This window comes from Channa argus, chromosome 1, assembly GCF_033026475.1.
Source record: "Channa argus isolate prfri chromosome 1, Channa argus male v1.0, whole genome shotgun sequence".
NCBI lineage: Eukaryota > Metazoa > Chordata > Actinopteri > Anabantiformes > Channidae > Channa > Channa argus.
The window spans coordinates 42,346,493-42,356,943 of record NC_090197.1 but is presented as its reverse complement, the minus strand read 5'-3'; the positions used below and the strand labels follow the sequence as shown (position 1 = coordinate 42,356,943).

Sequence of the window (10,451 nt, the reverse complement as noted above, 5' to 3'; positions counted from 1 at the left end):
GTAGCTTTTCAGGGTCTTTCCATCGTATTACAAGGTATTCGTCATCAAATAGCCCAGTATTAACAGCAATATTAGAAGTTAGCTTCTCATAGTTCTTCATCAGCATTGTGACACGAATAAAACTTTTAGAACAGTTACTAAATGAACTACATGAACCTCCTGTTTCCCAGAACAAGAATAAACTCATGTTTATATATATATATATATATATATATATATATATATATATATATATATATATAAATAATCACTCATTCATTTTAAATAGGTAGGCCAAAACATTAGAACCACCTCTTCTCATAAAGATAATAATAATAAACCTTTCTGGCAGTTTCACTTTTAAAAGCGAGACATTATAAAATTGTAAAAGCAGAATTCATAGCAGAGCTGCTGTATTGGATTGCAATTAGATTGTCCAGGTGTACCTAATAAAGTGGCCAGTGAGTAATATAATATAGAGCTATAAAGACCTTTATGTTTTAAATCAAACAGAACACAAAAAATAAAGTTGTGAATAACGTTTATTGCACACGTGTAAGGCAGGTGACATTAGTGTTAGTGTACATAAAAGTTACTGCAAAGGAAAAGTGAAAAATATAACCTCTGATACCTGGTAACCACATACTGTACACACAGGATCATCCTCCACAACAGGAACATTGTTGCCCTCTATCTACATCAACACCTAAGCTGACTGATACTGACTGTTACTCAACATCCAGGACTGCAGTATTTAGAGGTTTCAATGGTTTTGCAGTGAAAGGCAACAAATAGCGCTGTGATACGTTTTTGCAAAATAGCTAATGATGTAGATATGTGGTAAACCAAGACTGAGGTAGATATTCAGCGAAACAAAGATTTTGAAAAGCACACATTAAAGTCACTCAGCACAACGTGAGTTTAAAACTGCAGAGACGCTGCAGTGAGAGCAGCAGGCAGGCATTTGAAATCTGTGAGACCATGCTGAGAGACTAATCCATATTCCTCCTCATTACAAGCTTATTTACAAGATTGGATTATATGTGGCATCAGGATCAAATTACTTTATTGCAAAAAATAAGCAATAATTAAATGTTGGATGTTGTTGTTTTAAATGCATTTTCTTATTATTTGACAAGTCCAGATTTAGATTAGAACAGCATTTCCTTTAAAAGATGCTTCAACCCACAGCACCTCCATCCTTTAACTTTGCTTTCATCAGACATTTTCCACTTAGAATAAATGGATTTTAACTTAGAGTGATGTGAAATGGCTGGCACCAAATTGCTAGTGAAGTGAGCTGTGACATCAGTAGCCATTTTGTGTCTTCCCTAGTTATCATACTGTTTAGCTAAAATTAAAGTCACAAACTGGTGCACATTAATATCAATTCATGATAAATTCAATATACAAAGAGAGTTGCCCTCATCAGTGCACCAAAAAGTTCAGATTGCATTAGTTTGCTGATGTTGTGTCATTTAAATTTGGTCAAGGTCAGTGTTAGTGTCGCAGAGGAGAGCCCATTAAGCCAAATATGAAACTGAGTTTGATGAAAGGACAGAATCTAATAGAAGGAGGGGGTTTTTCTGCAGCCCAATAACCCAAAGAAAGATTTTCCATTCACATTTCGAGCAATGGTAGAATAAAGGCACGTCCAGCAGGGGGCTCTTTAAACTCACAAATGAAGTCAGGAGTACAGATTTGATTCAATACCCGTCTAAAATTAGACCCACTCACACAGATAAAATTTATCAGAGATAAAGCTAAGCTGGCATGCCGGGAAAAATATAAAAAAAATGCTCAGCAGCTTCAGAGTAAGATGAGTTATAATTTACATGTGTAAGAAAAGCATGATGACTTTCTATGATGTGAGACACGGAGAATGAGAACGTGTCAAACAGACCTTAAAGAATGAAATACAGACAGAACTGAGTTCTCAACATCACAAAATTTCAGATACACCCTCAGAAATTGTCAAACATTAATCACAGCAGGACACTTAAAAGTAAAATTAAAGCCTTTGAGTCAAACTTTCATTAAACAGTGCTCAAAATGAAAGCAAGAGGAAAATAATATATGGTTATCTCGTTCTGCTAGATAAGGCGCCATTGTTTGGCGTGTTAATAAGTTTTAGGTTACTTTTAGAATGAGAAAACTGCGTCTTCCCCTTAAAAATCTTCAAACAGGTTATTAATTTAAGTTGAAAATCTGCCGACAACTTTTCTTTTTGTCTTGGAGTCACTTCAAAGCGATTGTACTCGAAGATAGTCATTTTTTCATACAAGTTGCTGATCAAGATCATATGGCCTTGTTTAGGTAAAGTTGACTCAAAACCTTCTGCAAATAAATAAATGAAAACTCCAGTCGTAAAAACTCAATGCTACATTTTGACACACTTTGCTGGTCAGTGAGTGAAAAACCAGGATGTAGACCATGATACTGCTACAACAAATGGGAAGAAAGTTCAAGTACATTCCTGAATACATGGATACACAGAAAATACAAGTCTGAAGTTGCAGTGTAGTAGTCCGATTTCCTTATAGTTGTAAAAACCAAAAATATACAAAGAAACCAAAGGAATCATCATACACAACACTGTGTAAACAACATATGTTTATAACCATTTTAGACCAAAAATAATCTGCAGTAATGATAACTGATAACAAAAATCAGACCCTTAATGTGTCATTACAATGACAACTTGCTTATGCACTGTAATTATATTGTCAGGTCCCATTACAAGCCCCATTAGACAGAAAAACAGGAAAGAAAAACACAACAATTCGTGCAACTTATTTACAGATGAATCCAACGGTAAAGGTGAAAATGAGGTCACAACACAATCAAACATAAACATAAACATTCAATCTACATTCTTGCCCTTGATGTCTGAGTCTGAAAAATAGCTTGTATGAGTTGTAGATTTTTGCATTTTAAAAAATATGGCAAACCTTGGTGATTAAAGCATAACCTATAGGCAATGGAAAGACATTTCCATCCATGATTATACTTCTGAGTTAGAACATTTTAAACAAAGCTTATCGTTCACAACACAAATGTGTCATGACCAAAAAAAAACTAAACTCTTAACAATAAAAAGAATCCAAAATATATTATTCCACCTTCTGTTAATAATAGTACTGAACATGCTACATTTACTACAATTATTAGTACCATCTGTTAAATACATTCTTGAAGAACACACTTAAAATAAATAATTTCCATTTCAGATACATCTGCTTCACTTTGGTTGCATAAGGAGTTTCAAAAATCTGTTTTTTTCTCACGCCTACACATAAAACAAGTCTATTCATTCAGTTAATCTTTCTCGCCCTGTCTCCCTCACACACACACACACACACACACACACACACACGAGATGTACCTTCTGCCAGCACAATGGCTTATCTGAATAAGCACAGAAGAGTGTATAGGCACGCCTGTTAAGGAAGCAAACAAATAATTAAGATCATGTTTTCAGACAGGACTGAACGTGACAAAACAGTCATTTCATGGTCTTGAAAGATATAATGAGAGTTGACAAGGAATGCGTTACATCCCAGTAGGGGACATGAAAACAAGAAAGAAATTATAAGTACAGCACTTAAAAGAAAAAAAATGAAAACAAAACTCAAAGGTTTTCTGATGCATTCAAACCCAACTGCAATCAGAAAAAAAAAATCCTCAGCTACATTCAAATGTTACTATATCATAAACAAAAGAGGTCAGTTGTGGGTCTATGTGATAAACCAGCTCTGAAGAAGCTGTCAGACACAGTGAAGCCGTCTTTCTCCTCTGTAGCTGCCACACTGAGTCGGAGCCGGACGTGTGCGAGCCAGCCTCAACCTCCCTTCTGAGTTCATTAGGACGGAACGAGACAGTCACTGGGGTCACATGTCCCAGGAGGTCCACGCGGCCCTGGAAATCCAGGAGGGCCCTGAGAAGTGATCCCAGGAGGGCCTTGACAGGGAAAAAGACATTGTTAATTCCTGCTCCACGCTGCACTTTATCATCATTCAGTAGAGCTTTCCATTACTGATAAAACGTAAAACTGTGGTTTGGCACAGACACATGTTGCCTCACACAAACACACGCTGCACACTGTGCATACAGATTTAAAATTAATACAGAATTAAAAATTGGAGTACATAAAATTTGCATGCGAAACTAATTTCTTTCTGAGGAGAAAACTGATTAAGTGATGGGGCAGATGTCTACAAACACATTACCAATAAAAAGTACTAAACATACTATAAAGAAGTATCTCTCATGTAAATGTCTCACAGCTTATAGGTGGTTTGTTTCCTTGTCTTTCATAAAGTGTCAGTACAGTACAAACAAATACACAAGAAGAAATAACAGTACTCGCTTTCCAAGACCTTTGTAAACCTATATAAGAAACTCTATTGCAGTCCAGTTACATCAATTCAGACCAGTCACGGCTCGTGGGAGCACTGCCTCCTCTACCCTTCATACAAAAAGAATCACACGAACTGCCTTGTCCTCTTCCTCCCTCTGAATCCACAACTCGCCCTTTTCATCACCACCACATCCATCTCCTGCTTAACTGCTCACACATAGCCTGTGCTACCTCACAGTGCTGAGGTGGCGTCAGTGGTAACGTGCACAAACTATCATCCCACAAATTTTTTTTTCTTTTATCCACTTTTTTAAAACTGTGGGCTGCTTACAGCTGCTATCTTAATCCTGCAATTACGTGTTACTACAGCACAGATGTAATGCTCCAAAGGCCGGCGAAATAATGTGTAACTACAATTGGAATTAATCCTTTATTTTATCCAAAGCGACTAAGAACCACTTTGTGGTTCAGTGTCTCCAAAGTCCATCAGGTCCATCCTATTCAGCTTATTATTCACCAAGATGCTTCCAGACTTTTCTCCCATGTGAACCAACAACAGTGAGGTTGAAACTTACCAAGGGGGCTTTTACTCTCTGACTCTTGTCTCCTGTCACTCATATACATTTTACAGTTCCTACGAAGCTCCTATTGGTCCAGAGAGAATGTGATCAATGTATATAGCCAAAAACACAAACTATACCTCGCTGTGATGGCTAAGTAACAGAGACATTTTATATAAACTTATATGCAAAGGTAAAATCGCGGAGCACATTCTTGGCAGTTTATTAAAGTACTTTCCAAGAGGGCACAGATACAGCTGAAATCTGACCTCATGTGCTTCTTCTAAGTGTCTTTCAACAGCCAAGTTTCTGTTGCCGTACACATGACTAACTTTAGGTTCTCATATTGTCAGAGGCCTGAAGTAATTGAGGTAGTCCCACTTCTCATCACTCCATCAGGGCGGGGGGCATTATTTTTTAGTTCGTAGGAGCAGGAGACAAGCTGACATCTTGGGTTCAGTGAAACTTTTGTTCAGCATGACACCAAACCGAGCTTTTACGCCACTAACAGGGCGTCAGTGCTCCATCACTGCAGCATTTTGTCCCCTATTGGGGTCCCATTTATGTCACAGCAAAAAGAAAAATATGCAATTTGCGTGCTGCCTTTATCTCCAACATGTGGAGATACCAAATAAAGGCTGAAATAGAATTTACGGTTTGAGACATGACACAACCCCAGTTCTCTGATATCAGAGTGAGATATGCTGCACTTCCTTCCTTTCAGAAGGCAGATAAGAAAAGCTGATATACAGTGGTAGATGTGGAAGAGGAAACACTGTCAATGCAGCACCTAGACGTTCTGTGACAGCTCTGCTTATAGGGCTGTTAGACATAGTTATTTATATTCTGGTTCTTTTTGTTTAAATGGTTTATGGTTGATGATTATTGTTAAGTGGCACTAAAATCATACTCAAATCTATGTTATTTGAAACGTTTTTATCAAAACTGAGGCTTTAGAATAAAGATTTAAAGCAGCATCAATTTATTCTTTTGGCCGCTAGTGGGCAGTGTATAAGCACAACATTAAAAGATGCAGGCATTTTTAAAATCATGTTTCTTGCCACTCGATGTTTGATCCATTAACATGAAAATAAACCAAAGTTCAGCTTTAGGTTGTAGTTATTTAAAGTCCTCAATGGAAAGCAAAAGACATAATTTCGGCCAGTTAGTGCTCACCGCACTCCTTCCTTCAATTTGAAAACACCAGTATGCTTTTTAGTCTAAAGTGGTCCCCTTACCTGGTGGCCCCATGGGTCCTGGATCTCCTGGTAACCCCAAACCAAGCTGGCCTCGTTCTCCTTTCTGACCCCTGTATCCTGAAGACAGACAACACCCTGGCTGAGTACAAATACTGCACAGATGAAGTAGAACACTGTAGTGTTTAATTTGCGTGTAGTACAGTTAGTAAGATTAGTACAAATGCCATAGCGTGTTTAAATCCAAGTGCTGTCATAATGAAGACACACTTCTACAACCTCACATCTGTCCAGGGACAGTACAGATAAGCTTCTTGATGATATAAATATCATTATTACAAAGACAATGTCAGGCATCAAGTCCAAATGTATTTTGAGAAAATCAGCTTTGGTGCTTGTTGTAGAAACAGGGCACTCTGAATTCCCAGTTTCGGTCCCAAACCATTGAATAATAAAAGATCTACTGACATCCTGTCAAGATAAACATCATCAAACAAGCCATCTGTGCATTAGTGTTTAAGAAAGAGGGGTTGTGGGCCACAACTATATGTTTTAGATTTCAAAAACAGGGCAAAGAGGTTTTTTTTTTCAGTTGGACGTGTTATATGTGGCTCAGTAAAGGCATTCAAAGAGTGAAAAAAGCTGGACTGCACAGAAAAAAGAAGCAAAATATGCAAATAATCATGTTGATTCATAACAACAACGCGCAAGTGCTCAATAGTTTAAAAGCAATTAATAAATATGAAAATTAAATAAAAGCTAGTAATTCATTTACTCTTTGACCACAGAAACAAGGTAATTTTAAGTGACGATTATGTAGTTATGCATGCTTATTCTGGTAAACGTCAAACCAGCCAGTGTGTTTCTTGTAACAATATGCAAACAGACACATTAGTTAAAGGCTTTCTCACCACCATGCCAAGCCAGTAAGTCTTTACAGGTCATAACAGTTTTCATACCAAGTCAGAATTAGAGGGGCTGTGAACATATTTCCCCATGAGGCACTTAAAGTAATAGGGTCTCAGGACCTGCAGTTCCATGGAGTGCATCAGGAACATTGACAGGAGTATCAAGCATTGCACTGCCTGGCCCAAAGGGGAAACGCTTCAACGCTTACATGTCAGAGAAAATCTCAGAAAAAAGGCTTATGAATGCTCCAAAACTGAGTCTCAAAGAGAGAGGGGCTATCCACACATTGCCGCAATAATGAGACTTCTTTCAACACTCACAGAGCCTGGGGCATTCATTCAGGGAGGAGACGTTCCATGAAGAAAAGAGCACTGTACCTTAAGCAAAAAAAATACTGAATAGCACACAGGGCAATAAGCTTAGGTGGCATGCTGGATTGCTGCACTCTGACAAATCGAAAATGCCACACTGCATCAGTACTTGGTTGAAAACAAATTGTTTCAAGGGGCACTAATGGACAAAATACGTTAATCAAAAATAATACCGCCACAGAGTGGTTTTTCATGCTTGAGTGACAAGACTGCAGTACCGCACCTGTTGTACACTGTCGTAAACAGTATTAACAGCAATATCTATTTATTCATTCTGAGCCTTACAAAAGAAAAATACAAAACAAACAAGAACCCACATTTAAACAGCTGCTCCATTGAAGACCAATTATTGTGGGATATTTAGTGATATTTCCACATTGTACATTACAAAGAAGAGCAGCACTAAAGCACAGGTTAGACCCTGATATGATAAAAGACACTTGGTTGGAGTCAGTATTATTAAATTTACAGAGGAAACTGAAATGCAAAATTAAAAATGAATCTTACAATAACATATTTTTAGATTTTATGAAGAATGCACTTTAACACAATCACTTACAGCAGTATGTTCATTACGAGCGCAAAAGTAAAAGATGATTAGAATGATAAACGAGCACTCAATTACAACATATTCTCAGCTGTACTTGGTAACAGCTTGAGACTTTCACCAATGTGAAATCAAACCAAGAAGAAAAAAAAAGAAAGAATGTGAATTCAACACAGGGGTTATTTTTCTCCATAAACAATTCATTTTGGCATATTGGAGAAGAAGTCAAATTGGATATTCCAGAGGAGCACGCACTCCAGCGGAGGATGACGAGAAATAATGAGGAAATATTACCCCAAACTCTCTACCCAGCTGAGTGGAGGCAAGTCAACAAAGGAAAAATTAAGAAGTTGTTGAATTTCTGATTTATCAAGGGAAATAACTTTTTGTTTTCAATAAATATTTATTGCAAAGCTCATTAAGAATCATCTATAAAACACTCTTTTGAAGCATAAAAAAATAAAACAAGCAAAACAAAATCCAAGACGTGTAATGCAAATGGCATTAACACAGCACAAATATTTATAGCTGAGTAGGTGCCTACTTTACTTAAATTATTCATGAATGAAAGCGGCAGTTTATATTATAGCAGTGGGTTAAAGTGTAAATGGTCTTGAACAATGTGAGGTAGATACAAAGCTTAAAGAGAACGGCCAATGCAGTGGTGCTTTGATATGCACCAGTACGTAACACATTCCTCCTCTTCACAACTTAAGATACCGTAGTTTGGCTGTGGACACATTACAAATCTAAGCCAGTTTGAGGTATAAAGCCTGACCAGCAAACCATTAGTGTTGTATGAGCAGTCTGAGAGTTTTGTCTGCCAGTTTGATCAAGAATGTCCTGGCTATGCTCCTTTTGTATTTCAGAAGCTTTCTTTCCTGGAGTGAGGTATCAATACTGGGGCTCTTTCCTGTCCACACTGATAACACTTTCTCTTATTCACAGCCAATTCTTCGTTTGTCTTCATATTTCCCAGAGAGCCGCTGTGCACCACACTCCTGGCCTTTCCTCTGCTTCTCGACCCTCAGTCTGCATTGATATATGGGTCTAAGCAAGAGAAAAATACCCATGAATCCCTACAAAATGCAAGCATTAGCCTACATTGGTGGCTCTACCCCAATCCAGCCAGTTGCCACTGTTCAATTCCAGCTATTTTGACACAGAAAAACATCCGTATCCGAGCTCCTGTCAACTTGCAGCTTTGGTTTAACAGTACTACAAGGTGCCACCTTCAAATACTGATTACATGTATGTATACGTCATATGCTACTTGGACTAACTGGTGTGTTTGAAGCACCAATGGGCGGTACACATGTGCTGTGGCAACATAGCATACGTAGATGAAGATTCAAATATATCAGCCAGCTAGTGGTTAATAAACTCTCACCTGCAGCTTTAAGCATTCAAAGGTTAACTATGTTATTTTTGTATTCGTTTTTTCAACAGAAGTGGTTATTCTACTGGTGTGGTGTTATTGTCCAACAGGTCAGTCTGCCAGCCTGAGCTCCTACCTTGAGGACCAGGAGGTCCAGGCTGTCCCGGTGGACCCGGTAATCCGTCGTTGCCAGGAAGACCTGGAGGCCCTCTGAGATTTGAATCTAAGAGGCCTGCGTGTGTCTTCTGTGGCATGGCAACGCTAAATAGCTTCTCTATAAGTCAAAAAAACCAAAAAAATAAATCAATCTGCTTACAAATGCTTAAAGCACACAGTCAAAAAATGTAATGAACAAGCAGGGAAACATGTAAAGTGCATGTTAAACAATCCGTACCTTCAAAGACCTTTAATACTTCATTTCGGACTAACATTCTGAGTTCCTCTATGAAGCTGGGATTGTCCTGTGTGTGTGGAGAGAAAAGACTGTAAACACTTTCATTCCTACTGAACTGGCAGCCTCCTCTGCTGCCATATGTAGAAGAGATAGAGCACGACATTTAATTCTAGTGGCTCCCTGTCATATATACACTTTTTCTATACAGATTGTGGAATCAGTGCTGAAAACAACGGCAGGGAGGAGAAACTACTGCTAAAATTCCTCTTGTCTCACCTAGTCACTGAAATCCTATCTTGCATTGCAATGCAGCAGCAGGACCTTAAGCCCAGCTAGGAATAAAATAGATCCATTCAGGGTCTAGAAAATTTGATAATATAACCACATAAATAAATGTCTTTGTCTTATGTCAAAACCTGTCATAATGCACTGCATGATTAGGGGACAAAATGTAGATACCATACCAACTATGTATTCATCTAAATGTGTGTAAGGCAAATATATAAGAATGTACTCAAAGGATTTAACATGGTTAAAAACAGACAGCGTAGTTTATGTCAGTCATGTGACCCTTTCTCAGCTGCATTGTCAGAGCTTTCCAAGGCTGCACTAGTAACAGTGGCAAACACTGGTAGCCTTGGACTCTGGACCTTTGCATTCAGAACAGTTTTTCATCTCAGCTGTGAATGTTATATAACTGTTGTGATTGCGTACAGTATGTGTAAACTGCCTGTGACACTTGGAGGTGTTTTGCTGC

The 10,451-nt window shown here is 38.1% G+C and overlaps 1 protein-coding gene across 7 annotated transcripts in view; it reads right to left on the bottom strand.

The window, feature by feature from the left end:
* Positions 1–503: 503 nt before the first annotated feature.
* Positions 504–10,451, bottom strand: part of LOC137137106 (collagen alpha-1(XIX) chain-like) — an 87,683-nt gene continuing 77,735 nt past the window's right edge. For 6 of the 7 annotated variants that reach the window (XM_067523011.1, XM_067522991.1, XM_067523000.1 and 3 more), the window contains 4 exons: positions 9,695–9,761; positions 9,437–9,574; positions 6,138–6,215; positions 504–3,939 (listed from right to left, as the gene is read on the bottom strand). In XM_067523011.1, the coding sequence (XP_067379112.1) occupies positions 3,842–3,939; positions 6,138–6,215; positions 9,437–9,574; positions 9,695–9,761 (381 nt within the window). In that variant the 3' untranslated portion in view covers positions 504–3,841. The other variant, XM_067523050.1, reaches the window with a different exon arrangement.